Below are 23,479 nucleotides of genomic sequence, written 5' to 3' on the forward strand. Positions count from 1 at the left end.
TCTATTTATTTATTTATTTTGTATACAACATTCCTTCCATGTGTGCTTGCAGGCCAGAAGAGGGCACCAGATCTCATTACAGATGGCTGTGAGCCACCATGTGGGTGCTGGGAATTAAACTCAGGACCTCTGGGAGAGCAGCCAGTGCTCTTAACAGCTGAGCCATCTCTCCAGCCCCCCCGCCCCCATACCCTCTTCTTGTACAAACATGCGTGCAGACAAAACACCTCTGGGAGAGAAGAGAAGAGAAGAGAAGAGAAGAGAAGAGAAGAGAAGAGAAGAGAAGAGAAGAGAAGGCAAGGGAGGGGACAGAAGGGGGGGAGGAGAAAAGAATGCTAACTGGAGGTCAACATCAGTCATGAGATGGCTCACTTGTGAATGGAACCAAGGACCTAAGTTTGACCCCTGAGAACTGTACTCCAACCTCCACATATACACACCTGTACATGCAGTCACATACATTTTTACTATATATTCATTTTAAGTGTAATAAAAAAATGTATGTGCACCACGTGTACACAGACCTCTGGAATTGAAATTACAGATGGCTGTGAACCATGTGGGTGCTGGAAGCCAAACCTGGATCCTCTGCAAGAACAAGTGTTTTTTTAACTACTGCACCATCTTTCCAGCCTGACAAATTTTATTTACTTATTATGTATACAATATTCTGTTTGTGTGTATGCCTGCAGGCCAGAAGAGGGCACCAGACCTCATTACAGATGGTTGTTGAGCCACCATGTGGTTGCTGGGAATTGAACTCAGGACCTTTGGAAGAGCAGGCAATGCTCTTAACCACTGAGTCATCTCTCCAGCCCCTGACAAATTTTATGTAAGCCAACAGAATTCCACAAATGAAGGCTGCCTTACTGCTAGTGAAACTGAGATGTCCCCATGACAGGTCTGGCAGGTTACCACAGCATTTCTGCCTTCCCAAGCCACATTGGCCAGTGACAAGTATGTGCCACAGAGATAGGAGCCAATTGTGTTTATGGCTATTTCTCACTAAGAGTGAATGGATACACTCTACCCATCAACTCACAGGGAAAGTGCATCCTCCATGGGGACTTTGTTAGTCCTGACCATCCCCACTGCAAGCCTCAGGGACTGTCATTCATCCTACCATCTCCACAAACCTCTGAGTTGTTCTTGTCAGGGCCCACAGAAATTCACTCCACCTTGATCGAAGATCAGAGTTCAAGCCTATTCTTGCTCCTTCAAGGTTATGACAAGTTTGGCTGCCTACAGGATGTGGTCACTGCACATCCTGTCTAAACAACAGAATATTTAACTCAGAATACAGATACTTCATGTTTCCAGTATTGAAGAGGTAATTACTTTGTTCCTTGTTTATATCATGGTAAAGAAGTCTTGCCTTCTTCCCCTCTTTTGGATTGGGGTATATAGTGTATGAAAAATAAACATGGCAAATTCAGTATTCACTGGCTTGCCCTCCTGACTCTATATTTCTTTTATATTTGTTGTTTTCTGCCTAATATTTCTAAACCACATGTCCCTACCCTGCATACAAACCCATTGAGGCTGGACCCCGACACTTCTAATGACAGGATGAAGTGCGGGGCTGTTATAAGTGGGCATTCTTGTGACTTCTGACTAGTGGCCCAAACTACCAATCCATGACATACCTTATCAAACAGCTGGAGGCAAGTTTTATTCAGTTTATTTAATTTTTGAATAAGAATTATTCTCAAGGAAAAAAATTAAATAATTGGATCAGCATGTCAAAAGATCTTACATCATACAAAGTGCAGATCTGAGACAATAAAACCATAAGAAAATGGGGCATAGGTGAACCTCAGTAGCAGAGTGTGTGGCATGCTTAATATTCATGAAGTTTTTGTTCAATCCTAGTACCTGAAAAACAGATAAACTATCAGAACTTTGGGTAATACATAAAATTGCAATGGGGGCATAACTTCAGCATCTACTCATTCTAACTTTCACATTTGGCTTCACCATGGAATTCCCGACAGCCAGTAGATCAGGAATTACCCAAAATGAGAGTAAATTCGTCTGGATGAGATCCCTTCTGAAGAGTCACTGTAAATAAGGGCAGGGGCCATCTTTGTCAGGTACTCAGCTCCTGGTTTGAGAAGCCATACTCTGTTGAAGGCAAGGCCCTATACAGATCTGGGAAGGAAGAACAGGCAGGAAGGGGAACTGCTTTGCATGGCCTGGAGAACCCTGGAACAGAATGCATGGAGGCAGAGAAGGTCCTTGGGGACCTGAGAGCGATTTCTCTTCCCCAGGTGAAGCACATACCCTCCAGTTCTGCTGTTTTGTACCCAGAACAAGCTTAATGGTTCTTAGGTAACTCTAAACAAACCATAAATAAGAGCGCATTCTCTGAACTTGTCAGAGCAAGTAACTATCAGCCAGTCTGTTGCAAACGATCTTTTATTTTCCAGCTGACAGTTTTAGACTTAGGGCTTTCTTCCCTTCTTCCGCAGTGACTGTCCTTCTCCAGAGAAAGCAACGAATCTGCCCCCAGCTTCATCCTAGGTGTAAAAACAGGATAGCACTTTCAGAAATTCCTCAAAGTTTACAGCAATTGCTTTATTCTACGAACTCATGTGTCCTCTATCTACTTTCCCTGCTTCATTATTCATAATTAGAAATGCTTCTTTTTTTTTTTTTTTTTTTGGTTTTTTCGAGACAGGGTTTCTCTGTGGTTTTGGAGCCTGTCCTGGAACTAGCTCTTGTAGACCAGGCTGGTCTCGAACTCAGAGATCCGCCTGCCTCTGCCTCCCAAGTGCTGGGATTAAAGGCATGCGCCACCACCGCCCTAGAAATGCTTCTTGAGGGGCTGGAGAGATGGCTCAGTGGTTAAAAGTGTGTATTGCTCTTTCAGAGGATTCAGTTTCAATACTCAGCATCCATTCTGGGTTGCCTGTAACTCCAACTCCAAGGGACTTGATTCTTTCTTCTAGCATCCTAGGGCACATGCATAGAGAACATATATACACAGCATATATTCACATAATCAATCATCTGTCTCTTTCTATCTCTCTCTGTCTCTGTCTCTCTCTCTCTCTCTCTCTCTCTCTCTCTCTCTCACATGCACACACACACGGTCTCTGGATTTTATGGAAGTGAGAAACCCACAGATCACAGCTGTGAGTCTCTACCACCTTGTTTTTAGATTCACTGCACAACCACTCCTCAACTTATGGAGGGGCTATGTCTTGATAAGCCATTTTCAGGTGAAGTTACCATTAAGGTGAAAAGGCATTTCCTACATCTCCCTTCCGAACACTCCAGCTCAACAACTCCACACCAGTGTTCTGGTGGCTTCCCTTGGGACATGGAGAGGGAAGGGAACCTATGGCTCCTTGCTGTTATTCAGCACTCAGAAGGATCACACCACTTATTAGCCCAGGAAATTATCAAAATCTAAAACTCTAAATACAGTTTCCATTCAACATTTATCACTTTCACAGTAATAGAAATTCTGAAAAATTCTAAACTGAACCACGATAGTTTGGGAGCTTTTTACACAATAATTATTTTGTATTTATAAAAAAAATTTTTTTTCCCCTGGTCTTTTAAGACAGGGTTTCTCTGTTTAGTAGTCCTGACTGTCTTGGAACCCACTCTGTAGACCAGGCTGGCCTTGAACTCACAGAGATCCACTTGCCTCTGCCTCCCTAGTGCTGGGATTAAATACATGTGCCACCACCACCCAGATTCCCCTTAGGACTAGTTACAGATGGTTTTGAGCTACCATGTGGGTGTTGGGAACTGAATCCTGGTCCTCTGTGTTGCTGCCCTTTCTCCAACCTTAAACAATCATTTTCAGTGTAAAAAGTGTACACTCCACAAGAGGAAAATCACCGTCCACTTATTTCACCAACCCAAATGTTATTGCCAGTCACTTTTCTGCACGTTTCCTTAATCCCCAAATCTCAGACCCTTGAGTTTCTAATCTAAATTCCTTACTTCCAGGGTGGCAATTTGCTAAACTACTGAGACAAGCAGCTTACATTCTGCACACAGCTCTGTTCTCTTTTGTTTTCTAGCAGGGAATTCTGGACTAAAAGGTGCACAAATTTCAAAAAGCTTTTTATATACGACCAAGCAACCATAAAAAACGACTACCAATCAATTCTTTTACAAGCAGCAAGATTTGTCTTCAACACTGGAAAAACAACAGGGTGCCCCTCCCCCCAACAGGCTTTTACTGCTGGAGAGTTGAGGAATATCTCTTGGTTTCCTATGGTAGAGGAATCTGCAATTTTCAAAACATATCTTCACACCTGCTGTGTGTGACTCACTGAATCTCTAAGTTAATTTGATGTTTATATGGTGACAACCATGCAAGTTTTAGATTTGAGGAGATTTAAGGAAGCAATGGTCGCATTTGGTATGCATTCACTTTTTGTGAGGCAGAGGTTAAATTCATGGCCATCTGGTTATTCCACAAAACTGGAGACTTGGTTACAGCAGTATTGAAGCCTGGTCCTCAATTACAGTAGAGGACCTGATGGAAAGATGAGGCTAGGACCACTGGACAACGAAGTAGGGTTACAGGTATTAAGATTTCCCAAGACTAAATTCTTGGAGAGGACAATTATACTGATGTACAAAGACAATCTACATATGATCACACCCTAGCTCTATGCCATGCAGCAGCTTTGAATGCTTGGGACAGAATTGAGAAGTCAGAAAGAGAACTGAGTCATTTACTAAAGTTGTACAGGGCCCGAAAGAAACCTTCACTAATTTTTTCAAAGATTGACTTCAGCAATAAATAGAATGATACCAAATTAAGAAGCTAGACAAGTAAGAATTGAAAATACTAATTTACAATGCAAAAGGATAATTAGGCCTTTAAAGGCAAGATTAGCACCCTAGAGGAATGGATCCAAGATACAGTCAATATTGAATCTTATAACCATCATGATGCTTGGATAGGAGAGGTGATTTCCAGAGGCTTGAAGAAAAATCAAAATACCAGACGTTTTAATTATGGTTAACAAGGTCACTTAAAAAGGAACTGTAGGCAGGGCATTCCTGGAAACAAAGTTTTTTCCAAGAATAATCTAAGCAGAATGCCCTTTCCATATGGAATATGCAAAAGGTGTGGAAAAGACTGACATTGGACTAAAGAATGTAGATCAACAGGCGACAGACAAGGTAACCCTTTGCCATTGGGAAACACCTCGGGTAGCTGTAGTCCAGATACAACTGCTGTGTAGAATGCAATCTTCAGCAGAACGAGCCACTTATAACTGATGCCCAACGCCTTAGAGTAAGTTTCTGTGTAGTAATGCCTCCTGCTTCTAAGGCAGCCTCTCCCCATACCACAATCCATGACAGGAACATGCTGGTCATAGAGGCCTGCTGTGAAGGTCATTTTCTCAATGGAATGACACTGACACCATGTGTGGTGGTCAGGGGATCTGGCTCTGCACACATACATCTGTACAAACACAATCACAGCATGAGGCTCACAAGTATATCCCAGCAACGAGATATTATTTACGATGTACACAGAAGGTACCTAGCACCTGACCAGGGCTCTGTGAGCTAGTATCAGGCTAGTCACCATTGTTAGGTAGTGCTAGGCCTGTAGCAGAGGCCTGAACATCTATGACGGTATTCATGCTAACTTTCGATGTCTTGATAATTTTGATCAATTTGATTTCATGCTAGCACATGCACCTACATCCAGGTATCATGTCCAGCCACAAAATCAGCTGGGACTGTTCACTGTGCTCATTTCTGCAGGACTCTTAGCCCTATTATCCCTACCTTACAGCCATTCTACTTACTCAAGAGTCACTATACAGAAGTGCCAAGCTCTAGTTCTAGGTTGGAAAGAACCAGAGTTAAGCAAGAGTATAGTTCAGCATGTGTAGGGCCCTAGGTTCAACTTACTATCCTGAAACAAACAGCAAGCAAACAGAAGATGAGACCCACCTGGAGCCCTAGATCTTTCGTGGCCAAACCTAGAGTCAGCTCTTGACCTCTGGGTGGCCAGGCCTTAGCCAGTAGACCTGCAATGGATCTACAGAGCTATCAGGCCATTAAGAACAGGAGGACCACAAGAAGGTGGGTAAATATAACAGACGCACCCTATTTTGAATGACAAAAACACTAGTCATTACAAGTAAGTAAAACTAATGACCAATGAAATAAACTTACCTCTTCAACCTTTTTGACCAATGGACGTGAATTTCTGATGAAAGTAATCTTACCAAGCTTAAATTCGTAATTAGGAATCCCTCTGTGAAGATAATGAACAAGGAGAAAGGTTAGTTCCAAGAAGGACTAAGATCTGCTTCCGACAATCAAGAGGAAGGTAGGGAGAGACGGCAAGTGCCTTCTTTGTAGCTCTTTGGTATACACTGCGCTACTCTCTCTGCACCTTCTAGGAGGGAATCACGAAGTAAAAACCACTGGGTGTGAAATAGGGGACTGTGGGCTCTGGGCCCAGACTCAGACTTCCTCTGATAGTTCTTCACAGGAACCCATCCCCAGTGTTCTCTTTCTGGTCACACAAATAGTAGACTAGACAGCTAACACATCCCTATCCCTGACCTGGTAGCTACTAGAAGAGGATTTACCTTGAATCCCTAGACCAGCACCATCACACTCTACCACTGTCAGAGGGCAAGCAAGATTTTAAGCCTACCCAGTAGCTTGCTGGTCTGTTTCTAGCACTGGAACGAGGCTCTCCTATGTTGGGAGCTTTGGCACAAAGGTCTGTGTCAGACCTTTCTTGCAAAAGGGCAAACATTCAGCAGGGACACACTAGGTCAGACCTACCTTTTAATATCTCCAGGCTTGATGGGGGAGGGACTGGGCTCAACCCCTTTCTTCTTTCCATCCAGTCTATTCCCAGAACCAGAGAAGGCCTAGACAAAGAAGTCCAGAGGATATATGCTAAAGTTCAATAGTGAACAATTATGTGTCTTCTACTCAGAGACCCCAGAATAGGTGTGAGCTGTTGGCATTGTCCAGATCCCCTTAAGTGCTGCCAGCCAAGACATCTCTATCAACCTCTCTGAGAAATGGAGGAAACCCATCTAAAACAAGCAGCAGCAGTGATGGCAGACCCCGTGGCAAACACCTGCCAGGCCCCTTTCCCCACATCTAGTCATACCTCCCCACTCTACCCAGCACCTCAGCGCCTGCACATGCGCCACTTCTACCTGTTTACCAGGGAACCTGGCTGGCAAACATGCAGCTACTTTTCAAATGGTACAGTTAATTAAAAGCAGGACGTGCTAACAATTAATGAGCCTAAAGGAAGGACTGCGTTTATCTTTTACACTAACTGAACTTTTGGTAGACACTCTGCCCCCACACTTATTATCTAGGGACCATACCCAAGTCATATATTAGGTGTAAGTTTTGAAAGAAACAAGAGAAGTTGGAAGCCTTATTGAGTTGTCAAGGTTCCAGGAGAAAGCACATATTGAAAGGCTTGGTAACTGAACAAGTTCCCAATTTGTTTGCTCATATGGGTACCCAGAGCTCACGTCCTGCTAATGTTCACAAAGCGTCAATGAGAACAGTTCCTGGTATCAGGATGCAGAGACACATTGCCTGGTACTCACACGAAAGCCCACCTCTCCACCATAGCCACTGTGGTCAGCTTCTCCCTCCTGACGGGAAGACAGAAAAACAGGAAGTGAGTTTCTCAGACTAGATGGTCAATTTTCCCCAGAGCCTCCTGTTTCCACTGCTGCCCCAGTCTTCATCAACTGAACACACCATACTCTTAGGAGGCAAGCCTGAAAAGAGCAGGCACCGTAACCCAGGCAGTCCCTGCAGAGTCCACTCAGTAACAAAGACAGGAAGGGCCAGGCAAAACACTTGTCACCAAGCCTGAAGACCCAAGTTCAATCCTTGGTATACACATGGTAGAAGGAGAACCAACTCCCAAAAGTTGTCTTCTAACCATCACACACATGCAAGGCACATGCGCCCCTAGTCCCCACACAACACATTTAAATGTAATGAAAACAAACAAAAAGCATGGGTATAAACATCACACACACGGTTAATCAGGAGGAACTCAAGAAAACCACTTACTATTGACTCCTCATGCTGCACTGGTCTTTCTGGTTCTTTGTAGCCCAAGGGAGCATCAAAATCCACCTGTGTTTTGAAAACAAAAGGTGAAATTCTGAGATGTGGCCACACTCAGTCTCCCTCACTAATCAGATAACAGTAGCTCAAGAGTTCTAGGAAACAGTCCTGACCATGCATTCTGCCCAGCCTTCCCAACGGCAGCACTTTAGACAGGTCAGCACCACTACAGGAGCATCAGCATTGCAGACACCACTGCTACCGGGAGCTGTGTGTGCGTGATTAGTTAACTACAACTATCAGCATGGAGGTCCGTGTAGTCACTACCACAGGGAAGACACTAAACAGTACTACAACGATCCACGTTACCAACAACCATTAATCTGTCTTCTATTTCTAAAGTCTGACACCTTAGGGTATCATATAAATGAAAGGAGACGGTGTTACTTTTTTTCTTTCTGACAACCAGGAGGCTTGTCAATAATGTGTTTCCACTTAGCTCTTAATAATCAAACATTCACTCCTTGGCAGGTCTGAGGGGACTGTGGATCCAGCCACCTAAGTAGTTAACTGTCACTCCCATTCCCTAGGGACCACTAGGTGAATGGCCTCCTCCTAACACTCGTGATAGCATCTTCCTCCTCTCCCTCTTCTGCATACCTTCCTGGATCCCGACCTCTTTTTTTTTTGAGTCAGGGTTTCTCTGTAGCTTTGGTGCCTGTCCTGAAACTAGCTCTTGTAGACCAGGCTGGCCTCAAACTCACAGAGATCCGCCTGCTTCTGCCTCCCAAGTGCTGGGATTAAAGGTGTGTGCCACCACCACCCGGCCTGACCTCCTTAAAAATCTGAAAAAGTCACTCACGTTCATGTCACATTCAATAATGGATACTGCCTTGTCAGGTTTGGTCTCCATGACCCGCAGCTCATAGATCTGCAGGAAGAACAGAAAGTTGAAGTTCTGAGGTACTAACAGGGACTAGCAACATCTCCGTTACTGTGGCTCACCGCCTGGCCTCTACACACAAGCTTCACATCACATCATCCCTTTCAGCACTGATTATGCTGCTATGCGGTCGGGTCAAAAGGTACTGGTCCCCAGATGTGGGTGACCCAGAAATTCACATCTGGGAATTTATTCTAAGAGAAGAATTAGCTAAGTGTTTAAGGAGAAAAGTGTAAGAATGCCCCTACCAGTAATGCTAAGTTTATCCTTCGAAAATGCCTATCAGTAGATAAATGGATTGTATTGCTTACATAGGAAGGAAGGAAGGAAGGAAGGAGGGAGGGAGGGAGGGAGGGAGGGAGGGAGGGAGGGAGGGAAGGAAAGAATCTGGGCTGAGGCTGGATGGAGCTCAGCTGTTTTACACAGACACCTAGAGTGTAGATGGACATGCATTGGCCGCAATGAACAGGTGGCGGTCAGACTACACCCCTCAGGGGTTGATTCTCTCCTCCTCCCATGTGGGCTCAAGGGATCAGCATCTTTACCTGCATCTCCCCAGCCCTGCAGTTTAGCTGTAGAGCATTTGAATAGTATGTGCAAGTCCCTAGGTTCAATCCCCAGCACTGCAAAAGCAAATGAATAAAATTAAATGACAGGGGCTGAAGAGCTGGCTCACTGGGTAAAACAGTGGCTGATGATCTGAGTTGGGATCCACAGAACACACAAATCGGCTGGGTACAGTGACACAGAAATCTGTACTCCCAGCATGCCCCTATCAGGAAAATGGCTAGAGGTACACAGGGTAGCTGGTGTGCCCCAGACAGCAGTGAACACGGAGACCTTCCCTGTACCAGCAAGACCTACTAACACACGAGATTGTCGTCTGACCCCCCCTCCACATTCATACACTCAAAGTAATTATTAAAATAGGAAGGAAATGAAGGCAAGAACAGATTTTTTTAAAGTGAGCATTTAAATCTCATTTCGAATCTACATGCTATTTAACCTATTCTTCCTTATTGTGCAAAAACTTCATCAATAATTTGAATATCATCATTAAAAGTCATTATCACCTATTATAAACAATACTGTGAAGCTGCTTATAGATTACAGAAGCTTATTTTAAAAGGTATTACCTAAAAAAAATCTGACAAAGCGCAAGATAAGAACATTTATTAAGTTTATACCCTCAAAATATTATGAAATGAGAAAGTAAGAATTCTCAATATTGGCTGACTTGAACACTCAAGATACAAGGGAACCATCCCTACAGTTACACCATGTGAGGAACTGGCTGAGCAAGTTCCTGTGACACAGTTGTGGGGACCTAGTTTGAGGGGACTAGAGTGTTTTGAAGGAATTCAGCACAGGTCTCAGGGAAGCCAGGCTATGCTTGGCTAGGGTCACTACTGAACCCTGCAGGTGGGTCCTAGCACAGCTCCACAGCTGTCTGTTTGTACCCACAGTGTCATGCTCATCGCTACAGTTGGCCACGACAGCCTTGATGGCAAGACTCGTACTACACCTTCCATCAAAATACTCTGTGGATAGTGGGGAGGTGATGCCTTCGTGAGCTTTGTGGGAACTTCCCTGTCATTTCGTCTACTCAGTTGTCTTGACTAAGAGACCTAAGAAGCAGAGAACCATGGATGAACATAAGTAGTATTCAGATTCAACAGAACTAAGTCAGGAAGCAGCTAATGGAAGATCCATATAAGAAAATGCACGCTCCCATGCATGAGAAGAGAGCCCAAGAGGCACTATCCTCAAGCAGCTAAATTCTACTTCCAAAGTCACTAACTGCAGTCTGTCCCACAGCAGGCTCTGCTCCTCAAAGGGCTGCCTGCTTTCAACAGAGGGTGTAACAAGGACACGGACACAGCTTGTCTTTGGTTACTCCCCTCATGGCAAAAGGCTTGACTTTGATAAAAAAAAGAAAAGACCTTTAGTGGGGGGAGAGGGAAGTAACTTGTTTTGTAGTCTAGATCAACCTTGAACCCACAACCCTGCTGCCTCAGTCTCCTAGATTGTTAGATTACTAGCATGGCCACCAAGCTCAGCTGGCAAAGGCTTTAAAAGACAGATTATTTTGTTTATGAATGTTTTGCCTGCATATATGTATATATTTGCACCAGATGCATGCCTGTTGCTGAAAGGCCAGAAGAGGGTATCAGATCCCCCGGAACCAGGGGTATAGGCAGTTGTGAACCTCTAGTGGGTGCTGGGAATTGAACTGGGTACTCTGCAAAAGCAAGAAGCGCTCTTAATCACTGAGCCACCTCTCCAGCCCATTAACAGATGCTTTTAAAAGCAGAAGTATAATGAGTAAACATAAAAATATTAAGCTTATTAATATGTAATAAGTCCTTAACAGTTTCTGAATGGCCGTGACTTTTCTCACTGCTTTGACAAATAGCTGACAAGAACAACAAAGGAGATGGGTCTGTTTTGGCTCCCAGCTGAAGCAGCTCAAGGTCACACTGCTCCACAGTCAGAAATTGATACTAACACTAAGCCTGAAGTATTTTCACTCAGTCTAGGACCCAAGCCATGGGACGGAGTCACCTATAATTAGAGTGGGTCTTCCCATCTCAACCTTATCTAAAATGCTTCCTTCATGGACATGCTCAAAGGTTTGATTCAACGGTGTTTCTAAATCCTATTAATAAATAGCAATCAAAATTAACTACCACAAGGAGATGGCCCAGTGATTTACTTTATATATAGATAAACACACACACACGTCTTTCTATCACACTAAGTGAAGAATTAGGACTCTAAATATGAACCCAGGAAATTAAAAAAAAAATCAAATAGGCAGCAATTAGGCCATAAACCCCGCTTTTAGAAAGAAGCCTCATTCAATACCAGAGTGGACAATGATGATGGACTCAAACATTCTCTTGTGGAGTGGGGAGTCTAGTGAAACCTTGGACCCACAACCCTACTCTGTCTCCTAGATGGTACGATTATGAGCACGCACCACCAGGCTTAGCCAGCAACGGCTTTTTAAAACAAATTAAAAAAAAAAAAGAAACATTTGTTTCTATTTTAAGTCTCTGAATGTTTTGCCTCATACATATATGTGTACCACAGGCATTCCTGGAGCCCACCAAGACCAGAAGAAAGTTCCCAGACTCAAGAGGCCCCTCCCTGAGAGTAGCTGCCTGTAAACTGTACAAGGAACTCTGCTGGGGAACAATCTTTGTACATTATAAATATGTACTACTCTGACTGGCTAATAAAGAGCTGACTGGCCGGCCTATCAGCTGGGCAGGAGAGCCAGACTAGAATTCTGGGAAGAAGGGCAGAGTCAGATGAGTTGTCAGGAGACACAGAGAGAATAAGACATGCTGGACGACAGGTAAAGCCACAAGTCATGTGGTAATACATAGATTAATAGAAATGGGTTAAGTTGTAAGAGACAGTAACAAGCCTGAGCTAGCAGCCGAGCATTTATAATTAAGTATCCGTGTTGGTTTTTGGGAACTGGCAGGCAAGAAATAGAAGCCCACCTACAGAACTCCACTGATGCAGCCTCCATGCCACACCCCAGTTTACTCATGCTCCTGTAACTCACCCCAATAAACTCTTTGGATCACCAAAACAGACTTAGATGGAATCATCTCTTTGGCCTGTCGTTTCCCTCTCTCTGGGGTAAAAAAGGCACAGTAACAGAACATTCTTTTAGGGGTAAGTAGCCAGGCTCACCTACCTTCTCATTGTAGTTGATAGCGATCACATCCCCAGTGGTCAGACAGGCAAAGTTTCTCAATGCATTTTCTAATCTGCATACACGCTGTCAAGGCAATGTGACAGAGCGCATACCTTCAATCGGAAACAAGTGTCTGTGGGAAGTTGTGGCTGTTCATCTCAGATGGTGTGTGAATGTAATTTCTCAAAGCCTAACCCAAGTGGTCTATTTCCTCTAGCAGAACAGCGTTTCCTAAATCTTCCCAAATGATACCAACTGAGGATTGATTTCTCTGACTTCAGTCCCGCATGCTGTTACATGAACCAGTTCATGATGAAAAAAAAAAAAAACAACTCTGAAAGTAAGCCTTTAAATGCCTCAACACCTGTTTTACAAAAATGAAACCTTCCAAGAGAAAATGTTTCTTGAGTGAAGAACTGTTTGAAGCTTTGTTTTAATTTTAATTATGTGATGTCATGGGTGTTTGTGTGGCTACGTAAATGTATATGCTCGCTCCTGAGAGGTTAGACCGTTAGATTCTTACAGAAGAAATCACAAAATGTTGTCAAAAAACCAGACCTTAGCTCTAGAAATAAACTTTTCTTAACTGCTCGGCCATGTCTCTAGCCCTACAAATATTTTAAAGCCTATTTATATCATTTTGAAGTTAGTAAATAGGGCAGAACTCATACAAGAGAAAAACCCTACTCATAAAAACAATTTGGTAAAGACTTTAAACATCATAGTTGTTTTCAGGTTCAAGACAAATATTTTGTTTCACTCCTTTTCATGGTGCTTTGAAGAAAGTAAATTACCGTGTTCATTCAAGAGTGATAGCAGAGATCACTGCACGGAGGTTTCTACTTCGAACCATCTGAGGCAGATTCTAAAGTGTGCTATACGTGCGACCAATCTATTTAGTGAAGTTTAATTTGTGGCCCGATTCCTTCTGTTGTGTTGTCCACCCTCTTTTGTTTTTTTAACTTGGTGATAGGTATTTTTCCGCTGTAGTGTACAGAATGGGATGCTCATATCTAAGTGGTCCAGAGTTTCTTTAAATACTGGAAAGTTGTGTCATCACACTTTTCAAGCAAGGATGTCTTAAAAGGATGGTGGGCTGTTGTTCCTAATTCTGGTTTTTGTATTTTCACAAATTCCCTTCAGATTTTGTTGTATGTTATTTGGTCTGGCTTAGATGTCAGTAATTATTCAGGCATACATTTGAACTCATAATCCTCATGTCAGCCTCTCGAGTACAATTCCACAGGTAGATGATGCATTCCAAATGTGTGATGGTTTGTCCACATGATTTAATAACGTTTATGTCAAAATGCTTAACAGAAGAGAATATAAGAAACATTAAATACCCATTCAAAGCATTTTTTTTGTATTTACCTGGTATAGACATAGGTAGGATACTCAAAAAAATAAAAGAAAGAAAGAAAAAGAGCCCCTGAAAGCAATCTTATAAGTCTGCACTATAAAACGGGAAAATTCAAAATCCTAAAAGGTTATAGTGAAGACAAGACTCCTCCTGCATTGACAGCAAAACATTTGTAGGTCATTCTGAAGGACAGATTAAGCAGCTCTTCCCACAGATGTCCCCTGCCTGCAGTACAGGTCACTTCTACCACTGTCTACACTGTGGATTAACAACATTTCTTTGGGGCATGTCTGTGTGGATACGTGTGTGCATGTGCATGCAGCGACTCAAGGAGGCCAGAAAAGGAATGGCATTAGGTCCCTTGGGTTAGAGGTGATTGTGAACCATTTCATAAGCTACTCTGCCGCTCCACTGGATATACTGTGTGTCTTGGTCTTTGTCTAGGTAGCCATAAAACTAAAAGGTGCCTGTAAAGTGACTGAAAAAGGCCAGAGAGCACTTGCCGTGTTTGGTCAGGATCAAGAGGATGAGCTAGTCAAGTGCTGTTACCATCAATCACAATTTCAATCAGAAACACGTCTGGTTCCCATGTTGCTTGGTGATAGCCAGGAACCCTTCCTTTACAGAGAAACTCTTATGTCAAAAGGATACACTGCTTTAGGGTTGGTAATATCCAGGAAGTCCGGGCTCTGAGGCTGGAACTTAGAGTAGGTAGCCACCTGAAGGTTGACACTCTCCACCTGAACCAGGCCCCCTTCTTCCAACAGCAAATTCTGCATCATCTAAAAAGAAAAAATCTGCATGAAACTCAACAATTAAGAAGTCTCTATAGCTATCATCTGCCAGGTTGAAGACTTGGAACAAGCAAATTAATTGTAATATGATGCCATGCAAGAAAAATCAAGTGAGGGACATACATGGAAAGCAGACCAAGAAAGGGATTCAACTGAGGCTGCATCACTGTGATCTGTCTCTGCCAAGGCAACCTAGACAGGTCATCAGTTTCCAGACCCCTGTATACAATATTCCCTGGGATGCTTACCTCCCAGCTCTAAAGCTATCTCATAAGCAGCATTCAGGGCCCTAAGTAATAAGGACCACACTTATGATAGAATGACCACACGATGAAAGGTCACGGAAGGCCCCAGAGATGTTGCTACAGAGGGTCATAGAAACACTAATAGACATGCATTGATGAACTACCCAGTAAGGCAGATAATGACTGAGGATGGGGACAGACAGACGTGAACAAAGGACAGGGGAATCTGGCATGTAGGAAACTTGGGCACTGTAGTACCACTAAGTCTTTAGTCAGAGGCAGGGAGACATGGTCCGGGAAGAGGGATCGGTTGCAGGTCCCAGAATAGATTTTTGCTAATTTTAAATTGTTTTTGGATAGAAGTTGGATACATAGATGAATGAGTCGAAAGAACTGCAAAGTGAATTTCCGTTGGCCTTCCCTAACACCTCAACAGTAATTAAGACATGGCTACCTCCTTTTATTTTTAGGGGTCCCAATGCTGGCTCCTCCCATGAAAGGCTAACTGAAGCAAGTCTTTATTTAGGTATGCAAATCTCTTAGAAAATATTCCAAAATAAGAAACAGGGACAGAGGGCCATGGTGCAGGTAAGAAGGCACTAGTCTATGCTGAGCAGCAGCCCAGGACGGAAGAACGGGGTGTGCTGAGCAGCAGCCCCAGGTTGAGACTCCAGCACACTGTACAAAAGGGCTGGTAATGACAAAAATGGAGTGTAGCACGAAGAAGGAATAAGTGTCAGACCAAGCCCTGGGGAACAGACTTCTGAAATGACTTGAGGACAAGGAAGCAAAAGGACCTGAGATGTCACTCTCTGCCTGGCCCATTAGTGGGCACTTTGATGCAGGTAGCATAGCAGGCCCTGGCCTTGTGGTACCCCAATGCTGGCAGGCAAACGGTTAAGAGATGAGGGTCCAGCAGCTAGCAGACAGGCTAGCATTTATGTAGCCTGGTTCTCCCTGAAACTTGGCAGCTCCAGGTAAGATAAAGCACACTGAACACCCACGCACATACCCCCTTGTCGTCTGAGCTAGAAGCTGGGAGACAGCAGGCAAATGCCTGCCCATGCATGAATTAGGACAGCCCACAAAGGGAGAACAGCCCCATACCATACAGGTTTCCTAGGTGCCGTGTAGCATCTCAGAGAAAGGAATTCAGATAGTTTCCTGAGCTAAAGTTGTCAAAGAATTTGGGCAAGCAGCCATCCCAGCCGCAAGCCTGAGCCTTAAAGGGAGATCTTCAGAGCAGTGTTGTTCTACCTCCCACTTCAACAGGTGAGCCACAGGGGCCTCTGCAGGAGAAGGACTGAAAGAGAGGCTACCCTGCACTTCATCCATCCAGGGCAGCTTCAGAGACCAGGCCAGCTACTACAACAGGATAAGGCTTCCCTGGGAAGACTTCCTAAAGCTGACTTTGCCAAGTGGGCAAGGACAGAAGGGAGGGAAAGAAAGGGAAGAGGTGTGAAATCTCCACCACCACCCTCAGAATGACTGCCACCTCGGGATCCTCCTTCAATGGGTAGTTCTGCTAGCCTCTCTGAGGGGCCCAGGTCTGCAATGACCTGTGTCTACACAGTTAAGCAGGATGTTTTAAACATGGTACAGCACACTGCTGAAGATGTTCTCCTCTTGGGCCTTTTTACTTGAAGGAAGGACTCTCAGGCATGCACATATAGGCAGAAGAGTTGTCTCTATTTACAAAGTTCCCATGGGAAGGACTCTCTACAGACCCTCGCAGCCCAACTCACCCAGTGGGGGAGGTAACAGATGCCTTCATCAGCAACGAACTCCAGTACACCACAGTGTGTCATTCGGTCTGAATTCTTGTTAGTCAATTTAAACAGCATGGGATAGGTAATGTTGAGCCGGCCTAAGAACAAAGAGGTTATAAGATACAGTCAGGTATCCCATCCAACACCAATTCCCGTGAAAGAAACCTTATTCACCCAATGCCTGTACTGTGCTTGGACCCTAAACTTCAGTGCTTGCGCTCACATCTTCTTATCACTGTCTGCAGGAACACACCATGTGGCCTTAGAGGAACTTGGTAATTTAAGTCATGCAGCACCAGCACAGACATGATTTTCTAAATTCATGGTTAATAAAAGTAACATGTTCATTTATCTATCCATTAACAATTTAAGTGGCAACCATGTGCCACACAAAAATCTGTTCCTTTAAAGGATTTTTAGAGAGGTGAGACTGGGAACTGATATGCACCGGCAGATACTGCAGGAACCCGGGAAGGAAAGAGTGGGAAGGGAGAAAGACCAGGTAACAGGCTTCCTAGCCCCCGAAGAGCCAGCTTTCCAGGTCAGCCAGCAAACACACAATCCAGGAAGGGGGCAGCTGAGCAAAGAAATGGAGAACTCAGCCAGTTCAAAGAATGGCCAGCAGTGAGGCAAGATGGATGAGGTCGGGTGTGAGTGGGGGTCAGGAAGGGAGAGCCTACGATGAGAACACATGGAACAGAGCACATATCTAGGCCCAGTGCGCAGCCCCAGCTCAGCAAGTTCACAACACGGTAGGTCTCCACATTGCAGTGGTCTAAGAGTTCCGTTAGGGCTGCACAAAGGGTAGGAGACAGCAAACAGGACAGGTGGAACACTGACTCCAAAGGCACAAGGTCAGAGAAAGGAGAGCCTGGCCACAAGAGACAAGAAAAGCCCGGGGCACCCAGAGAAAGGACTGAGAGGGTACCAATGGTGTTTGCCATGTCCTGGGCATTTGTTTAATCCTCCCAGAGCAGTAAGGCACTATCATCTCTCCCTTTTCAAATAATAGGGAAAACTGAGACATGTGGGTAAAATAGCATGTCCCAAACTACTCTGCTCAGGAATGGTATGTCAAGATCCAGAACAAATCTGCTTAAGTCTGGGAACTCTACCACTGAAGTAGACTGCAGCTTGTCAGGTTAAGCACACACACCAGGACTTCCTCCACAGCACTGGATGGCCTCCAACTCAGAGGCCTGTCCCTACCTCCTGTGTCAGGATTACAGTTGTACGCCACCACATCTGGCAAGAAATATCCACTACGCATTGAGAGGTAACAGACTTCTGGCCTCTCTCTAAATGTTGAAAGAATATGGAGAATCGGGGAAGGGCTTGAGTAGGGTGCTTCACAACAGCTTAGAAAACAGTATCACTAAGGTGACCTTGCTAGCATAAGGGTGACTAAGACAAGTAGCCCAGGGCCAAGACTGCTGTAGTACCCCTCAGCCTCTGACGGATGGAGAGCCTGACCTGGAGCTCCCCAGACCTCCAGCCAGAGAAATAACCTGCATTTCACAAATCAGGACTCCCTCGGTCTTCCTTGGTTAGAAGAGTAACTTAAGAAATCAACAGTTGAGCACAGTGGCAATACCTGTAACCCCAGATACTCACAAAGTCAAGACCGGGAGATTTTAAGAAAAGGCCAGCTTAGTTAACTTGGTGAGACCCAGTCTCAAAAAAACCTTTTAAAGAACTCAAGGTATAACTCAGTAAGTACTCGCCTAGCTTACCCAAATCGCCAGTACAGCAAAAGCAAAAAAAAAAAAAAAAAAAAAAAAGAGGTCTGAATATTGATCTAATCTGGTCTGAAACCCACTGATCCAGTTCCTGGGCATCTTCTAGGACACTGTTCTAAGGAACACACCTGGGCTCCTTAGTCAGCTTACCCCAAAAGCAAAACCAAAGACCCATCCTTCCTCTGTAATGATAGCCTATTGTGAACCCCATGGCTTTTATTCTACCTGCTGCCTAAGTAGAAGCCTTCACTGGACATAGGTCACTTCCCCACTTGTCACTAGAACCAGAAGGGCTTGATATGTACCCAATTAACACTGCAGCTCCAACGAGCAAGCACTGATAGTGTCCCTGCTTAAAGGAGATACTATGAAAAGCCAGACTCTAAGTCAATAATTGGGCAGGGCAAAGCACAAAGCCCAAACACTGCAAAGCGGCACCTATTCTCGGCAAGTCATTACTTCACCCCATAACCAATCTTCACAGGGTGAATTCAAGTGGGAACATCAAGCTCCAAAAGCCATGAGCGCATCCATAATTAAGGCTATCCATAACCAAGAAAGGAAGCCTGAGACTCTTCTCACAAGAGGCCTTATCTGCATAGGAAGAAAGCAACAAACAGTTCAGCCTCCACTTTCTTCAGGATGCAACGCCACACTGGCGGTCTGGAGCTCTGAAGAGCTATCTGGAAAGGAGATGAAGACCTACTTCTCGTGGTCCTCTTGTAAATCAACCATTTCTAGGGGACAACCGAGTGAGCCCACACCACCACAGGAACTGCTCAAACACTATGCATTGCACCTTTGTATTGGGACAACTGCTTGAGGCAAGTCAGGCAATGGGGTGAGGGGCTGGAGGGAGGAATACCCTTCTCAGAGGGGTGCTTATGGGGCCCAGGCCGTGGAAAGCTCAACCACACCTTGCCTTGTGTAAGGCACTGTGGCCTTGGTTGGTCCCCCTAGCCCAGCAGACCCTGACAAGTGTTACCTAGACCTGTGCACAACGAGGAGCCTATGCTCATGCCTGCACCCTTCTATTGCCCAGATGTTGAGTCACTTAAAACATACTTACTGAGCTGATCGAGGGCTGAGGGCGGCATAATTACTGTGAAAAAGAATAGTTCAGGAATGTTAAGTAAATAAAAATAAAAGGGCTATAACAAAGTCAAGGTAAGATGCATCTTAAAGCTTTAAACAGTGGTTTTGGGGTAATCAGAACTTCATAATGACTTCTCATAAACAGTCTTACTTGACGTTACTAACTTCTGTGCTCTGATGGCACGCGGTCATCAAACATAATTAGCGCCCTGCTCCCACCGTCCATGCCCTAGGATGAGTGACATTTTTACTATAATGCGAGTGTCTGATGCCCACATGCAAAATAAGGGTTATGGAAGGCTACAAGGCTCATTCACAGACTTTGGGGGCAGGAAAGGTAACTATTCAAAATAAAAACAAGCACATACTCTTCCCTCCTTTCTCCACATCTGACCTGTCATTAGGCCCTGCTAGCATAGACACGGAGAAGCAGCGGTACTGCGTAGAGAAGCGGTTCTGGAAGACCCGGGGAATCGGGTGATCAAACATGTTGAATGAAAACTAGAAGGAAAAAAGAAATGGTATTATTACCAAAACAAACAAAGGCACTTAAAAAAATCATAAAGTGAGGCTTCCCCATGCTCGCCAGTCTAGTTGTGAAGTCCCGTGCTCGAGTGACCTTGACTCAGCCTCCCACTTCGTAGTTGTATACCATTCGTTTTATTTACTTATTTGTTTGGTTTTTCGAGACAGGGTTTCTCTGTTACTTTGAGGCCTGTCTGGGATTAAAGGTGAGTGCTGGGATTAAAGGCGTACACCACCGCCTGGTTTATTATTTGTATATTGATGAAAAAAATCTCGTCTGAAGACCAGTGATTTCGCTGCCTTGCTTTTCTGGTTTTGGGGTTGAACCACAATTTCCATCTTTGGGTTATTACCCGTGCTACACCACACAACCGGAACTACAAGTGCAGCCACTGTATCTGGCTCAAAGGTACATTTCTTCAGGCCAAATACTGGACATGTCACGTCATCAGTGCTGATAAATGTGGCCAAAGACTACAATAAACTAAACTCTCATTAACCAGAATGTCCTGACTTACTAGGTAGCACAAAGAACCTCATCCTTTTTTTCTACCCCAGTCTCTTCCCTTAGGTCCAGTTTCCACTTTCTGTAGACAATGCAACTTTACAAAAATGTGAGACTTAGCCGGGAGGTGGTGGCGCACGCCGTTAATCCCAGCATTCGGGAGGCAGAGACAGGCGGATCTCTGTGAGTTCGAGGCCAGCCTGGTCTACAAGAGCTAGTTCCAGGACAGGCTCCAAAGCTACAGAGAAACCCTGTCTCGAAAAACAAACAACAACAACAACAACAACAAAAAAAAAAAAAACCACAACAAAAATGTGAGACTTAGTCATACCAGTGGCCTCCAAGGTGGCTTCTAGGCCAGCCCCCCTCCCCGCCCCAACTGTATCTGGGTGCGTCTAGCTACCATCTTTTTTTTTTTTTTTTTTTTTTGCTTTTTTGAGACAGGGTTTCGCTGTGGTTTTGGAGCCTGTCCTGGAACTAGCTCTGTAGACCAGGCTGGTCTCGAACCTACAGAGATCCGCCTGCCTCTGCCTCCCAAGTGCTGGGATTAAAGGCGTGTGCCACCACCGCCCAGCTCTGATCGGGGTTTTAAGAAACATCACTTTCATAACATTTGGTACCAACAAGGAAAATACTACCTCTGTTCTGGTGAATCTCATATTAAAGACAAGGAATATAACAATAAAACATGAATGCCCGGGAGTTTTAAAGACAAGAAGCAGCTATGGGGGCAGAGAGCACCTGAGAATGGATGGATGTTAAACAAGTGTTCTGGAGGAGATCCTCACTAGAGACCCACATGCCCTGAGAAGCAACTGGGCAGGAGAACAAAAAGGCATTCCGGGTGGTGGGAAAGCAGTTGTGTGTATGCCCACCCATGTGTGCCTGCCCTCATCGGGGCTTTTTACTACAACCCCTTTCTTTCTGCAGCAAGCCTCCTTTGCTTGGCCATGAGTCAGGGTTAGTGCTTCTCCAGAATGTTCCCAGCCCAGAACACATGCACCCTGTGCTGTCTCAAGTATTTTCTCACACTGGCAAGCAAAGTTAAGACGTGAGGAGGCACACCCACGGTGGTCTGCTGACCTCCACACGCACACGCGTGCACCCAAGCACACAGACACACATAACCCCCTACACCTCTACTGCACAAGCACATGTGCGCGCACACACACATCCCCACCAATAAATCTTAAAAGATGGTTCTTCAGCTACTAGCACAGACATTTTCAATCTTTTATTTTTGTCTTTAAGCATCAGAACTGTGTGACTCAGTCTTAGGTGCATGATCCACAAAACCCCTTCTGAATGAAGGGGTGCGAGGTGCGCTCATCAAAACCCCTTCCCTAAGCTACACTACTTGCTTCTCTGAAACATAAATAACACACTTAGAGTTATGTTACATGACTGCCTGCTCCTCCTTTACTGCTTCTATCATCCATGTTTCAAGCTTTGATGCCTAACACATCAAGTACTCAGTGCGGGCCGGGCGATGGTGGCACACGCCTTTAATCCCAGCACTTGGGAGGCAGAGGCAGGCGGATCTCTGTGAGTTCGAGACCAGCCTGGTCTACAGAGCTAGTTCCAGGACAGGCTCCAAAGCCACAGAGAAACCCTGTCTCGAAAAACCAAAAAAAAAAAAAAAAAAAAAGTACTCAGTGCGGGTTACATGAGTGAACTTAGAAATTGGATAGCAGTGACACTCAGGGTAAAATCTAATAAGCACTTCCTATTTTTTAACAAACAAGTGACATGGAGTCAACACTACATAAAGAAACATCACTACAGCCAGATGGGTGTGACTTCAAATCTCAGTGCCTCGCTTTCGTGATTACTACCTCTGTACGTTTTAGATTTCTCGGTTCGTATAATAACTACGTATGTTCCCAGAGGGCTGCAGGAGTTAAACAAGGATGCACTGACAGAAAAAAGCGCCCAAAATATTATCTACTGTTGTTATCACGTGAGGAACACAATGTGACATATATCCTAAGACATTATCTCCACTGCATAAAAGGCCGCAGAACTTAGGCAAAGCCTAATGTCCTTCGGATTTTCCTCCCTGGCGCCACTCCCCACGAACTCTCTCCAGTTAACTTTTGAATTCATGGAAACCTGTTGCGTATCGAGCTCTTAGGAGAACTATGGACACAAAGTAGCAGGTTCCTTTCTACTCTCGAGGCCTGCAGTACCGCGGAGAAGCATACGAATCATAACTCCGACAAGCTAAGAGGAAAAGAGGCGGCTCGTAACGATGGCTCCCACTTGGGACAGACGCGCTTGCTCGGAGGACGGAGGAACGAGCCGGACGCAGGCCGGGGTGACTCGGCACCTCCGCCGCCAGGTCCAGGCCCTTCCCGCCGAGCGCCGCAGGCAGCACAGGCCTCACCCGGCTCCCGATCCCCAACCAACTTACCATGGCTGACAGCACTTGGTGACACCGCTTCTCTTCGTGAACCTTACAATAGAAACCCCGAGCTCCTTCTACACAGCCGCAGCCGCCGCTCTGAAACCCAGAGCCCGCGAGAGGTTCTCCGGAAGTGACGAAAGGGAGACCTCAGGGAGGATACCGCGGCTTGGCGTCGCAAGCGGAAACCAGAGAGCCACAGAGAGGCCTGAAGTTTGAAAAGTATTCAGAGAAAAGAATAAAACACTTAATAACTTATTTCACAGAACAGCAATTATCTGTAATGTCTAGATAGTAGTCCTTTCCGAATAAACTTGGTAC

General features: G+C 44.8%; 1 protein-coding gene across 2 annotated transcripts; it reads right to left on the reverse strand.

The window, feature by feature from the left end:
* Positions 1 to 1,665: 1,665 nt before the first annotated feature.
* Ufd1 (ubiquitin recognition factor in ER associated degradation 1) lies at positions 1,666 to 23,293 on the reverse strand. 2 transcript variants are annotated; one of them, XM_075969353.1, is made up of 12 exons: positions 23,168 to 23,293; positions 20,119 to 20,225; positions 19,699 to 19,731; positions 16,867 to 16,988; positions 14,734 to 14,864; positions 12,720 to 12,792; positions 8,924 to 8,992; positions 8,065 to 8,130; positions 7,587 to 7,634; positions 6,793 to 6,881; positions 6,169 to 6,250; positions 1,666 to 2,519 (listed from the first exon to the last, which is right to left on the reverse strand). In XM_075969353.1, the coding sequence occupies exons 2-12, from the start codon at positions 20,123 to 20,125 to the stop codon at positions 2,445 to 2,447; spliced, it is 795 nt and encodes a 264-aa protein (XP_075825468.1). In that variant the 5' UTR covers positions 20,126 to 20,225; positions 23,168 to 23,293; the 3' UTR covers positions 1,666 to 2,444. The 2 variants fall into 2 exon arrangements, with proteins under 2 accessions (XP_075825468.1, XP_075825477.1); XM_075969362.1 differs by having other exon boundaries at positions 20,093 to 20,225; positions 23,168 to 23,292.
* Positions 23,294 to 23,479: the final 186 nt, after the last annotated feature.

Source organism: Microtus pennsylvanicus, chromosome 1 (assembly GCF_037038515.1).
Source record: "Microtus pennsylvanicus isolate mMicPen1 chromosome 1, mMicPen1.hap1, whole genome shotgun sequence".
NCBI lineage: Eukaryota > Metazoa > Chordata > Mammalia > Rodentia > Cricetidae > Microtus > Microtus pennsylvanicus.